The sequence below is a fragment of the Vigna unguiculata genome, chromosome 5 (genome assembly GCF_037176805.1).
Source record: "Vigna unguiculata cultivar grain cowpea cultivar isolate G323 ecotype 2 chromosome 5, ASM3717680v1, whole genome shotgun sequence".
In the NCBI taxonomy this organism is placed as follows: Eukaryota; Viridiplantae; Streptophyta; class Magnoliopsida; order Fabales; family Fabaceae; genus Vigna; species Vigna unguiculata.
In genome coordinates this window covers 39699114-39721333 of record NC_140796.1, presented here as the reverse complement: position 1 = coordinate 39721333, position 22220 = coordinate 39699114, and the positions used below count along the sequence as shown (strand labels likewise).

The following is a 22220-nucleotide window of genomic DNA, read 5'->3' as shown; positions in this document are numbered from 1 at the left end:
GTTGTCGGTGTGAGTTTGCTGGTTGTGGCTAGTACGGATGGGTCTAGTTAGATTGCCCTCCTCAGTTGTTGACTGACGAGTTTGGTAGTCTTGGGACATTACAGACTATGTTCATAATTGGGAACTCCACCTGGCGTTGCGGTGTGTGATCCGTAGCATTGGTTTTCGCACGTGCTCTGTCGGTCATGGCCGATAGGTTTGGCAGCAAATTACCTTGAGGTAATCACTAGAAGAGGTAGAACCCGAATGGTCTGGTTGTGGCCAGACGTTAGTGGATTGGTTAAGAGATGGTACTTATTATTTGTGGAGCTATTATCTGTTAAATTGATTATATGATATCTATGATGATGTATGTTCTTTTCATAAGCTCACCCTATCTGCTTGTGTTTGGCGATGATCGTGTACGCGGTACACGGGAGCAGAGGATGTTGATGCAGGTGGAGCCGGTGATGCTTAGTCGTGAGTGGGGGTTCTACTGGGAGAAACTTCTTATATTTATTTTATTTGTTTTTTTGAAACTGTTGTAAACCCTGATGGGTGAAACTATAACAATGTTGTTTTGGTTTATGGAATGGATGTTTATAAATTTTATCCGCGCATTTAATAAATTTTAAATTTCCCGCGTTTTTGGGAAATGAGGTTATTCATAAATGCGATGACTTTATATATTTAATTGTTTTATTTATTTAAACCGGTAATATCCTGACGGGATGTTACACAAGAGTGTATCATAATTATGTGGGTGATGATGATAAACAAGCATATAGTGTAAAGTGTATGAGCCACTTATGTCATAAAGAATTGGTAAGAATATTGATAATCACAAATCGCAGAAAAATGGGGGATTTGGTGAGTATATATTGTAAGTAATTGAACTGCTGTAATCTGATAATTGGACTTGACGTCCATCAAGCGAGGGTGCACCGATAACTCAGAATGTTTTGGGGTATAAGCTAGATAGTACTGAGTACATAAACCAGCAGCTTTTCACTACTATCATGGCGCCTGGAGGCTCGAGTAGGTGCGCCAGGCAATAGGAACTGCAGGAGATGTCCTTGCACCACGTGGTGCCTGGTGGCAAGGTGCACTCCGCCAGGCGACACCTATAAAACAGTGGGTCTGGAGACGCTGGCACCTAGCGACGGGAAGGTACCGCCAGGCGGTCTGGGCCTGTGTCGCCTACCAGTGCTGGGTGTTGCGCCAGGCGAAAATCTAACAATCTACGACTTGTGTTGTGTTGTGTTTAAGCAATGATGCTATGCTTGGATCGGGTGATGCTGTGCCATGAGCGGGTAGGTTCATGGATGGTGGTTAACATGTGATGATATGAGCGGGGAGGTTCATATCCAGTTACTCTCACGTGGGGATACGAACGAGGTAGGTTCGTATATTCCGTGCTCACGTTTGAGAGATGCCACGTGCGGGGAGGTACGAAGTTGGAGGATCACATGTGTTGGACTACGGGCGGGCAGGTAGGTTCGTGTGAGCATCATATTCTCGAGTCCAAGGCTAACCTTTTGTGTGAATTGAAGGCTATACAGCCTTGGGGTTAAGGTCTTGGCCAAGAACTAAGTAAATTGAATAAGATGGGTGTATGTCTTATTTTTGCATATTATATATATGTTGTTTTATTTTCTCAGCTCACCCTTTCTGTTTGTGTATGGTGATGATCGTGTGATTCGTTACACGAGAGCAAATGTTGTTACAGGTGATGCTAAGGATGCTCAGGCGACGGAGTAAGGGCTAGCTGGGGATTAACCTAGGATTTTATTTATGATTATCAATTATGTTCTTTTTTGGATTTTTGGAAATTGTAAAGTTTTAAATACTACTATTTTAAATATTATGGCGGGATTTCTAAACATTTTAATTTCTCCCGCGTTTGGGAATAATAAGATCGTGACATTTTATTTTATTTTATTTTGTTTATTTATTTATTTAAATTAGTAATATTTCTTAGGGATGTTACATGTCCTGTACGGACACGGTGTTAACTCCAACTTAACGGAGATGACCAAATTGAATCTCTTTAGATAATTGGGGTACTAAATTGAACAAACCAAAAGTATGGGTACTAAATTAAAGTTAACCAAAAAGTTGGGGTACCAAATCAGTAATTATACCTTTTTTTTTAAATGGCAATGAGTTAGGTTGCACCTCATCTATGGTACATGGTACAGTAGGTTGATAAGTCGGTGGAGTATGAATATTATCTCAGTAGGTTACTATTCAAAATGTTAACTTCGCTCACTATAGTGATAGATTGGCAGAGGAGCCTACCTTACCACTCAAAGTCATTATTGGTAAAATTACGTGTTGTTAGTTGAAGAGGTGTTAACAATAAAAAGAAAACGTGGGCTATACCTAGTCCAGATTGTTTCCTTTGGCGTTTTGCATATTGATATGGAGTGTTATATCCAATGGATAAATTTTCTGGTAGACCCAACATATGTATACATATTTTTCTGTAAATTAATCTAATAGTAATGCCTTAATATCATATTTTTAGTCATTGGATTACATAACTTGCACGCTAAGGAACAAACTCTTTTTGTTGAACACTTTCTTATTTGTTGGTTTTATGTTCATCTATGTATTCAATGAGGTTGTCTTTTGTGTATGAACTAGCACAACTTTATTTAAGTCGTGTTATTTTTTATGGGGTTGAGACACCCAAATATTATATATATATATATATATATATATATATATATATATATATATATATATAGAGAGAGAGAGAGAGAGAGAGAGAAAAGTAACATGTGAAAGAGAGAGAGGGGTAACATCTTAAATGTAACACTTCATTTAAATAATAACCTTAATTAAATGAAATGTCACACAAAATATTATAATAGGCAAAGTCATGGAGTATAAACATTACTCCTTATAGTTTTCCCAGAATACCAAGAAGGAAACTAGGGCACACCAGGATGCCGATAACAAGTCAGAGAAAATAGTTTAACAATATTAAAGTGAATGCTCCATGAGCAAGGAATTACATGGGCTATAACCCTAAAAGAGAATTCGAAAAAAGGTAGGATCTGGCCCAAAACGAACTAGGCAGCGAAATCTCCATTATCATGTTGACCACGAGGAGTTCTCGCATCTACTCACATCAATAAATTGATGATCATCACAAAAGAGAACACCACACACAAAAACATACAAACAAGCAGAAAGGGTAAGCTAGAGTAGAAAACGTTTTATGATACAATTGCATATGTATTCATAATCAAATATACATACATCAACCAATCATGTAATGACTCGCAAACAATACACTAAGACTCAAGATACGACTTATCCGGATACATATAAATAGTCGGATTCACTGAATGCTTGCACTTGTGGTGGCCTTTACTGCTCTACAGAGCCAATTGCCAATGGGTTTCACCCTACCACTCACAAGGTTAGCCTTCAAAGATCTAAGGCCTCCTGCTATTCTCACCACTTGAGTCAATACGCTCTACGTGAGACTAACTGACTCTTTAGAGTGTCAGGATGCAATCCTTACCTTGAATCCTTACTAAATTATATAATGAGGCACCACAACGAACTTCATGGAATTATGTCCTAAGTATGAGGCACCACCGTGAGCTCCCACTAATAGGGATCATGGATTTACGTCCTGGCCAATGAGGCACCACCACACAACCATCGTGGAATTACGTCCTGACCAATGAAGCACCATCATGCAACCAATGAGGCCATCTTGCATGAGCAAGATGGTTTTTCGCTCAAAACTCAGTTTTCCCACCTCAACGAGTGCTCGAGCAAAAACTCTGGGCGAGCTTGGGCGAAAATAACAGTTCTCCCTTACTGTTCCATGCTTGCAAAGCCAGATATTGATCCAGAACAGTAACCAATGCATACTCATTTCATTGTGAACACCACACAAGCACCAAAAATGCAAACAAAACCAAATATAGGCAAAATGAATTTAAAAGGCTTAAACACTTTTTTGGTCCCAATTCTCGTGAGCTTTGTTTCATTTGGTCCTCATTTTTTTCAAGATGTTTAAAATGGTCCTAATTTTTGTGATTTGTGGTTAATTTGGTCCTTTTTGCAGACGCCATTTAAATCGTTAACAGAAGTGAAATGTAACTGCCACATGTCACTCTGTGGTTTTTTAAAATTTTTAAATTTTTTTTTTAAATTTAAATTTTTTTTAATTTTAAAAATTTTTCCATGTGTCAAGTGAGCATTGTGACACGTGGTAGTATCTCGTGGCTTATATTCAATTTGGTCCCAATTTTCGTTAATTTTGTTCAATTTAGTCCCAATTTTCGTTAATTTTGTTTAATTTAGTCCCAATTTTGTCTCTATCCAAAATGACCAAATTTATTTTTTATATAAATGTTATACTGAAAATTTTATTTTTATTAAAATTCACATTTATTTTAAATATTTCTTTCATTATATTTATACCAAACCTAGCTATATTTTTGGACGGAAACTACTATATATGGGTGATTTTTGGTACATGTGAAAAATAGGGTTAAAGTTAGTTTAAAATTAGAGGAAAAATTCTTCATTGCTTTTAAAATTAGAAAGAAAATTCTTCATTATTTTTTAAATGATTCAGTACAATACTTATATAGAAATTAAATTTGGTCAATTTGGAGAGGAGCAAAATTGGGTCTGATTTGAACAAAATTAACGAAAATTGAGACTAAATTGAACAAAATTAAAAAAATTGGGACCAAATTAAATATAAGCCACGAGATATTGCCACGTGTCACAATGCTGACTTGACATGTGGACAACTTTTTAAAATTTAAAAAATTTAAAAAAATTTTAAAAAAACCATTGATTGCACGAGGCAGTTACTGTTCACTTCCGTTAACGATTTAAACGACATATGCAAAAAGGACCAAATTGACCACAAATTACAAAAATCAAGACTATTTTAAACATTTCAAAAAAATGAGGACCAAACGAAACAAAACTCACAAAAATTGGGACCAAAAAGGTATTTAAGCCAATTTAAAAATACAAAACCCTTGCTTCCGTTACATGGAAAAGCTACTGAGGGGGTTTTTCAGTTCGAACATAGAAGCACCACAGTTCCTAGGGCAGTTTAGTGAGCTAGAATCAAGGACAGTGGAGTAAGGACAGAGCACTATGGTTAGCCCTAGTTGGAACCACGAAACTCAACTGAAAAAAAAAATAAAGAGTATGGGTTGGAATAACTTACGTGAACAGAACGAGGTCGAGCTAACTTGAAGAAGACTAGGAACCAAACCGTAGCAGAGCACAATTTTGGAGAAAAGGAGATGAACAAGGCAATTGTTTTCTGAAAGTGGAGAGAAGTGAGATGGTTAGGGCAGGTTTAGGGATTTAGACACTCTGAGTCTGCCTTAAGCCCAACTAATTAAGGTAGTCCCTTTAAATTAGGGCAGCAATTAAAGTTGGCCTTACATTAAAGATATCTATTATATATATATATATATATATATATATATATATATATATATATATATATATATATATATATATATATATATATATATATATATATTGAAAAAGATAAAAATGAAATAAAATGAAAATTTTCATAAATTAAAATTAAGTATTTACAAGTTTTAAAATATTTAAGATTATATAAAAATAATTTATACAAACTAGTTTTACATAAATTAGTTTCAATTTATCAAGAAGTTGATTTCATTTTTTTTCTTTATTTTATTATAGGTATTTATAAAATAGTTGATCCATTAAAACTATAATGATACAGGAAAATTTAAAATTTTGTATGTAGAGGTTTCCTCTTCTAGCTGTTTGAAGACTCTTGTACCATTTTCTATTGACTCTTCGACAAACACAAAGAAAATAATGCTAAACAAAAATTCTTATTTGGAATGAATATTCTCGAGAGCCCTTTTTAGAATAAAATATCTATTTAGAATATTTTTCAGAAATAAATAAAATATACTAAATTAAAATAAAAACTATTTTTATTTGTATATAAATTCTATGCATGCAAAAATAGAATTACGGAGCCAAAATGTCTCACCATCATTTAAGCTTCGCCACCGATTATGTCAAAGAGGAATAATATATAATTTGGATAATATTTTGTAATATTTGAATAGATTTGTAAAAATCATAAATTGCATCACAATATAAGATTAATATTTTAAAATGAAGATTCAAAACATATTCACATTTCTTTGAGGGCTATCTAGTAACATTTTATGTAGACGTATCAAGACATTCCTAATGTTTTATATTTTAATATATTATTAATTATTGCTGATGTAAGAAAAAAACGTGTTCAAAAGACTCTCTTATACAGAACGACACACGACCAGTAAACATTATCTGCGTTCTTTAATTTGTTTTGGGTTCATTCAATTGTATCTTATCTTCAAATGCATTTACATTGAAATATTATCAAACAAAGACAATTAGGATGAGTACATGATCTTTACTGAATTTTTTTCTGCTGTTTTTAAAATATGCTGAAATATTTAAATTTTTTTTAATATATTTTAAAACATTGAAATCAATGTTTATCCGTTTATTTTCAAGAAATAATAGAGAAATAACATAGCAAAACCCAAAGAAAGAATCCAAATTGTAATTAGGATACTTATTTTTTTATGAAGCTCAATATATAAATCAATAAAGTTAATTTAATGTTTACATTATGTTATATTCAAGAGCAATAATATATATGTATTAAGTTAATTTTTGGTCGTCATTTACAATTTTTAAATTAACTAATACTAAAATTGTAATAGATGAAGACATAACTTACTCCGTGAATAATTTAATAAAAATATTTGACATGCACGTTTCTTATCAATTCGGTCCTGTAAGGAATGGATACATATTTCTGTTGTCATTGCATTATTTAATGAGTGTCTGGTTGGGACACTTCTCACAATTTGAAACATTTACGATTATTGGGTAGAGGTGTTGTTCTGGCAAACTAAGATCATGGAAAAGTTCTCGAAAGTATCTGGAACTTCCCTTTTGGTACCATCAGTTCAAGAGTTGGCCAAACAAAATTTGGTTAGTATTCCACAAAGATACATTCAGCCTCAAAATCACCAACAAATGCTGCATATTTCTCAACAACCTAATGTTGGTACCCTTCAGATTCCAGTTATTGACATGCACAGATTGCTTTCTCAAGAATCTGGAACTTCTGAATTGGATAAGCTTCACCTTGCTTGCAAGGAATGGGGATTCTTCCAGGTCTCTTTTCTTTCCTCATTTTATTCTTTGATTTCATACTTATTTTCTTCTTAAAAATAAGTTAATTTATTATGAGTTCAGAAAACAAAATTTAATGGAATTTCAATATCTTTTCACAGCTGATAAACCATGGAATAAGCTCATCCATGGTAGAGAAAGTGCAGTTGGAGATGAAGGATTTCTTCAACCTTCCAATGACAGAGAAGGAAAAATTTTGGCAAACTCCAGAAAACATAGAGGGTTTCGGACAAGCATTTGTTTTGAGTGAAGATCAAAAGCTTGATTGGGCTGATATGTTTTACATGATCACCCTTCCAGAGCACTCCAGAATGCCCCACTTATTTCCACAACTCCCTCTTCCTTTCAGGTTCTATTTCAACATATAGCCACACTCTGAATTTGTTTATTAATTATATCTTTTTTTGAAAGGAGTTCGCACATTAATTAGAAATAAGAAAATTAATACTTTATAATAAAAAAGTCATAATTTTATTATTTTGAGTTGAAAGTGATGTTATTTATACAAATTGGACTGTTGTACTCCTTAATGAAATCCTTGAAAAATTCATCTTATTTGTGCACATTCAATGACTATCCCTTAAGTAATTGGTTTTTGCCATGGTGCAGAGACACTCTAGAAGTTTACTCAAAAAAGTTGAAGGATCTAGCTATGGATATTCTTGGGCATTTGGCAAAAGCATTGGGGATAGAAGAAGTTGAAATAAGGGAATTATTTGAAGATGGGATACAAATGATGAGAATGAATTATTACCCTCCTAGTCCTGAACCAGAAAAAGTGATTGGCCTAACAAATCATTCAGATCCACAAGCTCTCACCATCCTCTTACAACTCAATGAACCAGAAGGACTGCAAATAAGGAAAGATGGAATGTGGGTTCCTGTTAATCCCTTGCCTAATTCCTTCATTGTTAATGTTGGGGACATCTTGGAGGTAACAAAATAGTACGCATACTTATGATGTTAACTTTAACTGTCTAGGTTTCTTTCTAAATTTTGAAAAAATCAAGAATCTCAACAATTTATAGATTTTGATTTATTGAAAAGAAAATAGAAAACTTACCTACCTGAAAGTTTTACTAGTACACTGTATTTCGGTTTCCCAAAAGCTTATCTAGACAAAGTGAAAAAGAAGAGATTTTTGGCTTCAATTCCAAACCAGAGTCAATACTTTTAATAGACTTCGATTATCTTTAAAATGGAAGATTAAAATAAAGAATGAAAAAAAAAAATAGAATACACTTCGATTATGATACTCAACCAAAACTTATTCCTTTTACAATTTCAAAGTTACAATTAAAACCCAAAAAGAAGAATAGGTTTCAGGTTTTGGATATAACCCAAGTCCATTCTGCTGTATGTTTTCGGTTTCTTAAACAACCGAAATATACTTTGAAATTTCAAAATTATTTAAAATTATTTAAAATTTAGAGAGAGAATAAACTTCGATTTTGGTATTAAATAGAGCTTACTCCGCATTATATACTTCGATTTTTTCAATAAACCAAAGTTTATTCAAGACTTTTTTAAAAATATTTTTTTTTGTTTTTCTTTCTATTTACACAATGAAGCTTGATAAAAACCAAACAACCAGAAACATTCAAATATCAAACCAAATACAATAATATATAGATAACAATTTTAACAAAAGCATTTAAAACATATAATTATTACACATAATAGTACATTTTTACTATATATTTTTGACACATGCCTTTCTTACATATTGTATTAAATTTCGGCCATTAATGTGAAATTGTCGAATTTTTTTAAAAAAGACAATAATTTCAATTAATACTTGCAAAGTATCACTCTGTCACTTAGGTAATCATCATGTGAAAATGAAATAATAAGGTCATTTTCTTTGGGCAAATTTTAACGCTCACATTGACGGGTTATTTCTTGCACGTTGAGTGAAATTATGGCTATAATCTATCATATAGCAACTGAACATCACAGAAAATCATGACATTGAAATGATTGTTTTTCTTTTTCTACATGTAATCTATGTATATCCTAATGAGATTTTACTTTCAATTTTTCAAATTTGCATGCTTTTCTATGGCATAGATTATTACCAATGGAACATATCGAAGTGTTGAGCATCGAGCAACAGTGAATTCTGAGAAGGAAAGACTTTCATGTGCAACATTCTACAGCCCTAGAGAAGATGCTGTCATTTGTCCTTCGCCATGTCTGATAACTGATCAAACACCACCACAGTTCAAAAGCATCAGAGTGGATCAGTATTTTAAGGACTTTTTTGCTCGAAAACTTGAAGGAAAGTCCAACAGAGATTACATGAAAATAGATCATCCTAATTAGGGAACAAAGATGTTTTCAGCAGGGTTGTATGTGCACAATAGAAGAGTTTATATGTATAATAATGTGCACAGTGAATCATTATAGTAGATACTGAATGTGGTCGACTAGCACGTGTAATGTAATTTGGCATCTACAATAAATATATGCTTGCTGTCCAATCTAAATTGATCACATTTCATTTTGTTGATTAGTTTTGTGTTCATTGTATAATCACAATAATATATTACTTTATAAAAAATTATGCTGCAAAGGTTAAATTGTTAGCAATTTTGGGTTACACATATATATGACACATAATTAAATGTGTTTGGACCATTATTTATAAAGCCAAATAATAAAGTGATCTGATTAAATTAAAGATTTTGCTAAAGGGCATATGTCATGAAAATAAATATTAATGTTGTGTAGAGACCAGTTAGTAATTTCTAATTTGATGAGGGGCCAAATTAGAAATACTAAAACTTAAGTAATTCAGTTTATAAATGGTCGTGGTCCTTCTGAGAGCACACAGAGAGTTATAACGTACTCTTCCTGATCCTTTCTCCCTATCCCCATCAAGAGAGAAAATCAAAGGGAAATAAAGGTGCTCTACAGGAGAAAGATCACTGATCCAAAGGGAAATCAAGGTGCTCTACAAGAGGAAGATCACTGCGCATATAGGAGTGCTCTAATATTATCGTTATGGTCAATTCAGGTACGCTTCCGTGTTTACTTATGATTGATTGTTAGAATCAATATTAGGATCATATTCTGCGTTTATGCTAACATGTGGTATCATCATAGCCACCTATACTTGATTCATGTTTGTCTTTGGTTAATTTAATTAATTTCTATTCAGAACCCTAAATCCCTAATTCTGAAACCCTTAATCCCAATTTTGTTTTTGGGAGAAAAAACCCCAAATTGAGAATCCTAGGGTTTCTTAAAACCCTAATTGAAGTAAATTATTTTAATTAATTTTGAATTTTGGGGTCAAGACATTTGAACATAAGGATTTATATTTTATAATATAAATAATTTTATTTATTTTATATTTTTTTTTGGTTGTTTAATATATAAAATAAATATATTTAGTTTTGGAATAAATATATAATAAAATTTTGGTTTTGTTTAATATTTTAAATGAATTAATTGAATCAAGAAGCCACCAAAGTGACCTCTCTTGAGTAGATAGTTCGTGAAAAAAGGTTAAATGTTGGTGTTTATGTACGTTCATGCGAGTATTGATTGGTCTAAATGAAGATTAATATTTGGCCGGATTGCACATACACTTGTGATGATAAACATGTGATAATTATAAGGATTTGCTTTGTCGATGATAAATTAATCCAAAGATTAGTTTGTTGTTGGACGTGCTTTATTATCAATGTTTGATCATTACAACTAGATACCTCTAACAGTTGATATTACTATCCAAAGACTTGATATTAATGGTGCATTGGGTGTTTTGGGATGGGTTAAACCATTATTTGAATATTTTTATAATGATTTATTTTATTATGTGAGCATAATAAGTTATTCCTCTAGTTTTATATATATATAGCTTCAGTTGCTTCTGTATCTGCCAATGTGAATTCTGTTCTGATCCTCAATGGAACAAATTTTAAGGACTGGAAGGAGAATATTGAAATTATTCTTGGCTGCATGGATCTGGATTTTGCGTTAAGGACTGAGGAACCCCTTACTCCTACGGCGGAGAGTACTCTTGAAGAGAAGAGGGATCATGAGAAGTGGGATCACTCAAACCGCATGAGCATAATGATCATTAGGCACGGCATCCCAGAGGTGTTTAGGGGCACTGTTTCTGAAGACGTTACTAGAATTCCTTACTGAGATTGAGAAGCGCTTTGCAAAAAGCGATAAGGCGGAGGCAAGTACTCTTCTTTAGAACTTGATCTCCATGAAATATCAAGGCATAGGAAATATCAGGGAATATATTATGAGCATGTTTAATATTGTCTTCAAACTCAAGGCACTAAAGCTTGAAATCTTAGAAGACTTACTCATTCATTTGGTGTTGATTTCTCTTCCTACACAGTTTAATTAGTTTAAAGTATCTTATAACTGTCAAAAGGATAAATGGTCTCTTAATGAGCTCATTTCTTATTGTTTGCAAGAAGAGGAAAGACAAAAGCAAGACAAGACAGAAAATGCTCATTTTGCAAGCACCTCAAAGGCTAAGGGCAAATAGAAAGAGATCAGAGGAACCCAAGAAGGAAGCTACTAAGGGTCCAGAAAAAAGAAACAATCTTAGGAAAGCAAATGTTTCTTTTGCAATAAGACTGGACACGTAAAGAAGAAATGTGTCAAATATCATGCTTGGCGTGCAAAGAAAGGTATGTTTCTTACTTTGGTCTGTTCTGAGGTCAATTTAGCGTCAGTACCTAGTAACACTTGGTGGTTAGACTCAGGTGCAACTACTAACATCAGTGTTTCTATGAAGGGTTGCTTAAACTACCGAAAGCCAATTGATTCTGAAAGATGGATATATGTTGGAGATGGCAAATCGGTGGAGGTGGAGGCTATTGGGCATTTTAGATTATTATTATGTACTGGTTTTTTATTTGGATTTGAAAGACACTTTTGTTGTGCCGTCATTTAGACGGAATTTAATTTCAGTTTCTTATTTGGACAAATCCGGTTATTCTTGTTCATTTGGAAACAATGAATTTAGTTTGTCTTTTAATTCAAATATTATTGGAACTGGTTCACTTTTGGCTTATGATAATGTATATTCGCTTGATACTGTGACCACCTATAATAAAACCCTCAATACAGAATCTCATGGTACTTAACGTAAAATTGACAATACTCAATCAGGAGCATTATGGCACAAGCGCTTAGGTCACATCTCTAAAAATAGAGTTGAACGACTTGTGTCAAATGGAATCTTAGAGTCCATTGACATCACAAACTTTGATGTTTGTGTTGAATGCATTAAGGGCAAATAGACCAAAGCGAAGAGATTAGGTGCATATAGAGCTTCAGATGTCTTAAAGTTGATTCATACAGATATTTGTGGGCCATTTCCTACACCTTCTTGGAATGGTCAACAATACTTTATATCATTCATAGACGATTACTCAAGATATGCATACTTATTTCTTATTCATGAAAAGTCATAATCTTTGGATGTGTTCAAATCTTTTAAAGTTGAAGTTGAAAATCAACTCAACAAAAGAATTAAGTCTGTTAGATCTGACCGTGGTGGCGAGTACTATGGCAGGTATGATGGATCAGATGAACAACGTCCAGGACCTTTTGCCAAGTACCTAGAGGAGTGTGGAATTGTCCCACAGTACACCATGCCGGGATCACCTAGTACGAATGGTGTAGCTGAGAGACGAAACCGGACTCTTAAGGATATGGTAAGGGAGTATGATTTGTCATTCCACCTTACCAGAGTCACTCTGGGGAGAGGCACTAAAGACGACAGCTTATATTCTAAACAGAGTACCAACTAAAGCAGCTACTAAAACACCTTATGAGCTTTTGATTGGGCAAAAGCCTAGTCTAAAGCATTTCCATGTGTGGGGTTGTCCAGTTGAGGCAAGGCCTTATAAGCCAAATGAAAAGAAATTGGACTCCCGAACAGTAAGTAGTTACTTTATTGGTTATTCTGAGAGATCTAGGGGATATAAATTTTATGATCCCATATTAAAGACAATTTTTGAGACAGAGACTGCTACATTCTTTGAGGATATTGAGTTTGGGGGGAAGAATCAGATTAGGAAATTTGTTTTGGAGGAAGAATCGGTAATAATTCCAGAACCGATTCAAACAATTACTTTTGATGAAGTAAGTTCGGAACCTCTACAAAACATTGCTGATGAACCCAATACTCAAGATGATTTGGTTGTTCGTGAAGAAAAAAGTCAAGATCCTCAACAACCTATGCTTAATGAACCAACATCTTTGCGGAGATCCATGAGAGAAAAGAGAAGTGTCATTTCAGATGATTATGTTGTATTTCTCCAAAAAAATGAAGATCCTAACAATGGTGTGATGGAAGATGATCCAATCTTTGTCCGTCAAGCCATACAGGATCCTAATTCAGAAAAATGGATTGAAGCAATGAGGGAAGAGTATAAATCCATGCAAGACAATAAGGTTTGGAAACTTGTCCCATTACCAGAAGGTGTGAAACCCATTGGTTGTAAATGGTTATTTAAGACCAAACAGGATTCTAACGGTAATGTGGAGAGGTATAAGGCTCGTCTTGTAGCTAAGGGATTTACTCAAAAAGAAGGGATTGACTTTAAAGAGACCTTTTCTCCAGTTTCATCAAAAGACTCTTTTAGGACAATTATGGCTCTTGTTGTACATTATGATTTGGAGCTTCATCAAATGGATGTCAAAACGGCGTTTCTCAATGGTGACATTGACGAGATGATCTATATGGTGTAACCAAAAAATTTTTGTGTCGGGAGACCCAAAGAATATGGTTTGCAAATTGACTGAATCCATTTATGGACTAAAACAAGCATCCCGTCAATGATACAATAAATTTCATCAAGTAATTCTCTCATTTGGCTTCGAGATGAATCTTGTTGATGATTGTGTGTATCACATGTTTAAGGGGAGCAAGTTTATTTTCCTGATCTTGTATGTTGATGACATTCTGCTTGTCACTAATGATATAGGCATATTGCACGAAACTAAGAAATTTCTGTCAAAGAATTTTGAAATGAAAGATCTTGGTGATGCATCCTTTGTATTAGGAATTTAGATACACCGAGATCGATCTCGGGGTATTCTAGGATTATCACAAAGGAGCTATATCGATAAAGTTCTTAAAAGGTTTAACATGCATAAATGTAAATCCAGGGATACTCCAGTTGCTAAGGGAGACAAGTTCAGTCTCAATCAGTACCCAAAGAGAAATTTGTAAATTGAGGAAATGAAGAAGATTCCTTATGCGTCAGTTGTAGGGAGTTTGATGTATGCCCAAGTATGTACGCGTCCATACATAGGATACATAGTTGGGGTTCTAGGCAGATACTTAAGCAATTCAGGAATGGACCATTGGAAAGCAGCAAAGAGGGTCATGAGATATTTAAAGAGAACAAGAGGTTATATGCTCATATACAGGAGGTCAAACCAGTTGGAGATCACTGGGTTTTCTGACTCAGATTTTGCAGGATGTCAAGATAGCTTAAAATCTACTTCAGGTTACATTGTTATATTGGCAGGTGGTGCGGTTTCTTGGCGCAGTGTCAAGCAAACCCTTACAGCTTCATCCACCATGGCAGCAGAATTTGTAGCATGCTATGAGGCATCTAATCACGGGATATGGCTGAGAAATTTTGTCACAGGGCTGAAAATTGTGGAAAGCATTGAAAGACCACTTAAGTTATATTGTGACAATAAATCAGCTGTATTGTATTCCAACAACAATAGGAGCTCGACTAAGTCGAAGCACATCGACATTAAGTTCCTAGTTGTTAAAGAAAGAGTACAGAGTGGACAAATTTCCATAGAACTTTTAGGGACAAACTCCATGATTGCAGATCCTCTAACTAAAGGACTTCCACCCAAGGTCTTTCATGAGCATGTTGCTCACATGGGTGTTTTACAGTTTGAGGAATCTGAGGTTTAGTGGGAGATAGTCATTTTTATATGTTTTATGTTCTATGTTCAATTTCTTGTATGCATACATTAAACTTTCAGACATATTTGGTTATTTATATATGTGGTTTTAATTTTACACTTTGTACATTAAGTTTTTATATTGATCTCATTAAGTTAAAGTTTGGACCAGTTGAAAATAGATGTGTATATACAGATCACCTTCACAAAAATTTTCATGCTACACATTTTATGATGAATCCATGTCATTTGGTTATGTCAAGATTAGTGATCATTGTTGGTTTTAGTTGCGATTGATGCAATGAAAAACTGGTTTGGTTCTACATACTGATATAATCAATGGACGAGACTTTTGGAGTATGCTCGAGTAATATAATGGCAATTTTGAGCTCATAAAGTCTAACACATTTATAAGGTTGTAAGGACATATATATTTGTGACCAGTGGGAAATTGTTAGCAATTTTGGGTCATGCATATATTTGATACATAATTAAATGTGTTAGGGCCATTATTTATAAAGCCAAATAATAAAGTGATCTGACTAAATTAAAGATTTGGCTAAAGGCATATGTCATGAAAATAAATATTGTGTAGAGATCAGTTAGTAATTTCTAATTTGATGAGGGGCCAAATTAGAAATACTAAAACTTAAGTAATTCAGTTTATAAATGGTCGTGGTCCCCTTCTGAGAGCACACAGAGAGTCATAACGTACTCTTCCTGTTCCTTTCTCCCTATCCTCATCAAGAGAGAAAACCAAAGGGAAATAAAGGTGCTCTACAGGAGGAAGATCAATGATCCAAAGGGAAATCAAGGTGCTCTACAGGAGGAAGATCACTGCGCATATAGGAGTGCTCTAATATTATCGTTATGGCCAATTCAGGTACGCTTCCGTGTTTACTTTTTACAGCATGATTATCAGTATGGGAAATTGCTTATGATTGATTGTTAGAATCAATATTAGGATCATATTCTGCGTTTATGCTAACATAAATTATTCTTTGAAGTTCGTCTTTTTAGTTTATCTATTTGTCCTTAGAAGCTACTACATATTAAATGTGAATCATATGGTAAGTTTTAGTAGATTGTAAATTTAATGGTGTTATGGTACTTTTGGAGGATATAGTGACGAAGAATTTAAATTTTTGTTTGGATAGAAAATTTAAAAAGATTTTAATATTTTAAACATTTATGCACATTTATTACTTAAAATTAAAGCATTAATTTTTTTTTATATATTTTTCCTTCCTATTATGTTTTTTTTATTATTTTCATGGTCTTTGAATGAGTTGGTACATGTTAGATTGAGCACTTATAATTAGATTAACAGGGTTAAAATGCAATTCTTTACAATTGAATGTATTTCATGTAATTTTGTTTTAATATTAATTGTTGAATAGACTATCATTAGTGCATTTTACGCTTTTTAACTCGGACTTTATGCCTCAGTCATAGTGGAAACGAGGCGTATAAAGATGCGATGACAGTTTTGTAATTTATGCAACATTTTATGTCCCGGTTACTAGTTGACCCAAAGCAGAAACTAGTCTTATATCTTAATTCTGAGAGACCTGAGATCTAATGTCTTCCAAAATTTCCCCCTTCCACTTGGATTTTTAAATTTAAAACAAAAACTTTATGCACCAGTTGATATTGACCCGAGACAGTAAGACCTTATATGCCTCGGTTGTTTGAACCCGAGACAATACAGCCCTTTAAAATGGCCAGCCTTATGCCCAAATTCATTCCTTTGTAAAAACCCTAAAGTGGCAGACAAACCCCACCAAGCTTCTTCTTCATCCATCATGCGGGAATGTCTCCCCTACCGGCGTCGCTCCCCAACCCCACTTCCACCGTCACATAAAACTTTTATGATTAATAGAGTAACAATTCAAAATATCATGATTTATTTATGGTTAGATGTACTTACACAATATATGTAACTCGTAATAATGTATCCTCACTTAATAAATGCATAGATTAAAGATCAGGAATAAAACTTATATTATAGCATAAATTTTATAATTTTACATTTGACATTGTATTTGTTTTATACTTTTTGCATTTCATATTTGTATTTATTTCTATATCTTTACTATTAAATATTTAGTTTAATTAGTGATTCAATCATCTAATCAGTTAACTATAATTTTGACCTACTAGCTAATGTATAGTATAAATAAAGCTATATTCATTTTTGTTATTAGTGTAGATTCATCTTATAAATTGAACCTTATGATTTGTGAAAAAACTCTTAAAATTGTTAAAGTAGAACTCTGTTATCATTACGTGTTGATTAGGAGTTGAAATGCAAGCACAAGTAGTTGAAGATTTGGTTTCGGTGTATTCTCTTACTTGAGTTTGTGATTTTGCTTACGTTCTTTCATGGTGTGCATAGAGACGACAACGGGTTGGGTAGGATATGGATAGTACTTATTCATAATCCGACCCATAAAAAAAAATTGTCTGCTATCCGTTTATTTGTCGGGTACCTGATTAAAAAGTACTTGTGAATTTTTTTAAAATCTGCGGGCATCCGTGAATATCCGTATACTTGCAAATATTTAAAAAATATATATTTTTTATAAATTTTTTAATATAAAATTATAAAAATAAAATAAAGTATAATTACATTAAATTAAATTTTAATTTTAATTAAATTTAACCTAATAAAATATAATTTTAATTTTAATTTTAATTAAATTTAACTTAATAAAATATAAATTGAATTTTAATTTTAATGTTTTACAGGTAACGGATACCGACGAGTACGGATAGTATGATACTCGTACCCGACCTGTTTATAAGCAGATATTAAAATATCCGCGGGTACTAACTATCCCTCACGGATTTTATCCGCAGATATCTGTGGGCGCGGGTATTTTTGTCATCCTTAGGGATGCACAATTTGTTGGAAAAAAGTAATCTAAAATATAAAATACAATATATTTAAGTATGTGTTTAAAAAAAAATTGTATACTCGAATCATTGAAAACATCCATTTGTTTGTCATTCTCAAAACACGTGTGAGACGTGATTGCTCTCTTTCTGGTAGAATATGCTAAAAGACTAAAGACTAAATGTTTTAATAAAGAACACATATGGTTTTATAATTAGTAATATATCCTTACGAGCATAGAATAGGAACCTCTAAAAGATTACTCAACAGTCAAGTAAGTTCATTCATCACAGATCATTCACTGGACAGTCAAACCTATCACGGATCATTCATCATAAACATAAAATTGTGTATATTATCCATAAAATTAGTAATAATGTACAATATAATTGATACTAACAAATAATATAATTAATTGATTAATATTAATTCATAATAATTAAAAATAGAGAATAATAATTTAAAATAATAAAATTATATAAATATGACACAAGTTTGTGTCCATAATCGAATGAAACCATACTTTACTTTGATGGGACATTGCAAGAATGCACAAAAATAGTCACCATAGTAAAGCGTCGGCCATAAAAAATGGACCCAAAAGTGGACCAAAAACAAATTTTTATTTCAAAAGTTAAAACTTAAACATTTGCTAGACTGACACCGTAAATTATTATATCTTGGAAATAGTAAAAAAAAGACAGTGTGCGCCTTTGCTACACTACATTTATCACTTGACAAATTAAAAAAAAAAAAAGCATTTATTTTCAATTCAAAAATAGTAACGTGTGTGACACTTGATAAACCACTTTTCTCAATAAAAAAAAATGGTGAGATTCATTTATTATAAGGTAAAGTAAAACAATTTTTCCATTTCTTAAATTTCACTTCCCCCTGCCGAGCAAAGGAATTGTGGTTGGAGCTGCCATCAATCCTCCATGCACGGTACTGCTCTTGAGCTTCGAATTTAAAATATCACAAATTTTGTAAGAATCTCTGAAAAGCCCTTTGTGATTGCGTTTGTAAGTTCAAAATGGTAACTATTTGAGAAACCCTATAATATGGGTTGAAGGTCTTCCGAATCGGGTTCAAGTTTCTCGTTCTGAAGAGGCGAGGAGTCAAGTGTGGTCAAGCTCAAGGTTTTGCAAATTTTATTTTTCCTAGCCGAACAAATGAATCGTGCCCCCCTTGAACACGAATAAAGTAAGCAATCTCTGAAAATCCCTCTTTGATTTGTGTTGATAAGTTTGAAATGGTACCTGTTTGAGAAAGCCTATAATATGCTTTGAAGTTTTTTGAATCAGGCTCGAGTTTTCTGGGTTGTGTTGATTGTGTTTAAGTCTTTCTGGATCGAGAAATTGGTGAAACGTGTACATGTGGATCAATTAATTTCTTCAAAGTATTATTGGTTTTATGTATGTAACACTATGCACTATTATTTTGTTGTGATTGTTGTAATTGATGAAAGCAATGGCACCTTATAATTGGTTTGGCGAGAACAAAATGCATTATATTTTAAACCTCGAAAAATTGAAAACATGTTTTGGTTGGACTTTCCTTACCCCTACATATATATATATATATATATATATATATATATATATATATATATATATATATATATATATATATATATATATATATATATATAACATTAAAAGTAGTAATGTATTGTGCTCCTTCCATAGTAAATTATGCTTTGTTCCATTAAATATGCTTCTTAGTTTTATATTGCTTTCCAAATAGCTTGACTTGATGTTTATTATGATAAAATGGTTAACACCAATAAATTTTCCAGAACTTTACACAAAGGAGATGTTTCAGCTGCTTCTTTCTGTTTATATCTAGGAATGAAAGATGATGATGCTACAAATTGTAAGAAATTTTCACTCTCCTAGAAGCTTTTGAATTGGATATTGGTTATATTTTGTACTTGGACTGTTTACGCTCTTCCCTTCTTATTATTGACATGTTTCTTGTATTATTTGGATGAACTACAACAAGCCTGGACTATTGCCCTGCCTCTTAGATGCTTATTGTAAAGAAGCAACCTGTTGTGACATAGCAGAAACTTAATCATAGTAAATTGTAGCTATTGACAGAATATGTCTTCCATCTTGAGCATTGAAGCTTTCAGTTATGAAGAATTAGATGTTTTACTGTATATGAAATTCTTCTCAACAATCAAACATTCTATGTTCTTGAAAGTAAATGTATATTGATAATTTTGTAGCCAACCTATGTGTTTGAACTTTAGCACTGATTGGCGAAATTCACGTCTTACCTGATAGCTATTTCAGCAATTAATTTTTTTTTTCCTTTTTAACCATCAACAACGTTGACCTTCCCGATGTAACCTATAATTTTACTTTTAAAAAATTAAATAAGCGAAGGTTAGGCCCACGCTACTATAAAGGTGTAAGGAAATTAAAGAGTCCTATTTTGAGTGGGTTGGACCGTCGCTTTTTTGAGTCTCTTATGCTCCGCATGCAAAAATTGGAAAGTTTCCATGTACAGGGGTGGGTCGAAAGCTGACGCTCAAGGGACGCATTAGAGTCGGTTTTCACCTTTTGGATGGGTTTATGTGGGACTCTAATACAATGATTTCTTGTATTTTGAACAAGAAAAACAACACGAGCAAGCTGCAAAGTTCAAATTGAATTTGAACATGCAAAATAACACGAGCAAGCCGCAATCCATTCATCTCTCTTCGGTGGTTGGATTATTTTAATTCAAAATCAAGCGAGCGGTTTAAAATCAATTTTCAGCATATAATTTAAAGATAAAGTTCTACCTCAAAAATTTATTTTATAAAATTAAATTAAATTTAAATTTCTTTATTTTAATGATAAAAACTAAGTTTATCCAAGTTTCTTGTCTGTCTTTGAGTATCTAGTTAGTTGTTCGTCTAATAATTTTGTTTTTGTCTAACATATGGTAGTTTGCATTTTTTAACGTTTTGTCTTTAGAGTCTAATAGCTTGCATCTTCTAGTACTCGTCTATCATCTAGTACTCTATATCCTCTAATATCTTTTGGGCATCATTCTTTTGTCGCAGTTTCTCTTCTTTAATTAATATATATATATATATATATATATATATATATATATATATAATATTATATTTTAATACATTTAAAGTTTCATATCATATACGAGTTAAAATCAAAGATATGTTAAGAAAAATCATATAAATTATGACAATTATTTTTTATATATTGTGACGATTTTAACCACCATAATTTATGTGTGACAGTTTCAAAAATCAAAATAATTCACATCGTCGTGAAACAAAATGCGGAGGTTTTAACACTGTACAAATCGTCATATTTTTCAATGTATAAAGTGACAGTTCTCGAATATAAAATACTGAAGTTAAAATCAATGGAAATAACGGCCGTTTGCCATTATTCGCATTATATTACATTATTTTTAACCATCGTGATTCAACTTTTATATTATTTATAATTATAATTTATTTGCTTATAATCCACCTTTATACCTTATGCTTAAAGTTTCGTAACTTAATAAAATATATCTAATAAAAGTACTCAAAATAAAATTAACCAACATTAAGTTTATTCATGATTTAAAATTGCAAAAGATACATTCATTCACAATTACATAAATTTAAATATAAATATCTAAAAACTATACAAAATATTGAAAGTTTTTACTTTATATTAAGGTAAATATAAAAAAAAAAAGTTACATATCTATGAATATTAACAATATCTACATGAATTGTGTAACACCCCATTTATTTAATAAAGCTAAATAAATGATATGTCACACAATATAATATAAGAAACGAGGATAAAAGAGTATAACATCACTCCTACAGATATCCCAATCGCTTAGAGGACGAATAAAAGAGATACACCACGATGTCGGGTACAAAGTAAAGTAAGAGAATGAAAATGACTTAAACAAATTTCCGGAGAAAACAATACATGGGCCTTAGCCCTAAATGAAAAGCCCAAAGGCAGAAGTCAACCCAAAGGCTAAGCAGCGGAACCATCACCTCCCTGTTGACCATGGGTGTTCCTCGCATCTGCTCACATCAACAAGTTGATGATCATCGCAAAAGAGAGTACCACACAACAGGACACACAACAAAAACAGAAGGGTAAGCTAGAGCCAAAAGTGGTTTTATCATGCAATCAGATATGCTTTCACA

The 22220-nt window shown here is 32.7% G+C and overlaps 1 protein-coding gene, 1 long non-coding RNA gene and 1 pseudogene across 2 annotated transcripts; all 3 read left to right on the top strand.

The window, feature by feature from the left end:
• Positions 1 to 6863: 6863 nt before the first annotated feature.
• On the top strand, positions 6864 to 9710 carry LOC114184945 (protein SRG1-like). Its single transcript, XM_028072368.2, has 4 exons — positions 6864 to 7209; positions 7329 to 7576; positions 7837 to 8161; positions 9298 to 9710. The coding sequence occupies exons 1-4, from the start codon at positions 6949 to 6951 to the stop codon at positions 9550 to 9552; spliced, it is 1089 nt and encodes a 362-aa protein (XP_027928169.1). The 5' UTR covers positions 6864 to 6948; the 3' UTR covers positions 9553 to 9710.
• A 4742-nt stretch (positions 9711 to 14452) lies between these two features.
• Positions 14453 to 15151, top strand: LOC146886426 (secreted RxLR effector protein 161 pseudogene; annotated as a pseudogene).
• A 3740-nt stretch (positions 15152 to 18891) lies between these two features.
• Positions 18892 to 20277, top strand: LOC114184947 (uncharacterized). The gene is made up of 3 exons (XR_003604694.2): positions 18892 to 19243; positions 19839 to 19915; positions 20045 to 20277. It is a non-coding gene; the product is annotated as an uncharacterized LOC114184947 (long non-coding RNA).
• Positions 20278 to 22220: the final 1943 nt, after the last annotated feature.

Excerpts from the sequence above, each read along its gene's own strand:
- LOC114184945 (XM_028072368.2), top strand. The coding sequence starts at position 6,949 with ATGGAAAAGTTCTCGAAAGTATCTGGAACTTCCCTTTTGGTACCATCA. Across the intron at positions 7,210-7,328 it reads AGGAATGGGGATTCTTCCAG|CTGATAAACCATGGAATAAG; the intron begins GTCTCTTTTCTT and ends ATCTTTTCACAG. Across the intron at positions 8,162-9,297 it reads ATGTTGGGGACATCTTGGAG|ATTATTACCAATGGAACATA; the intron begins GTAACAAAATAG and ends TCTATGGCATAG.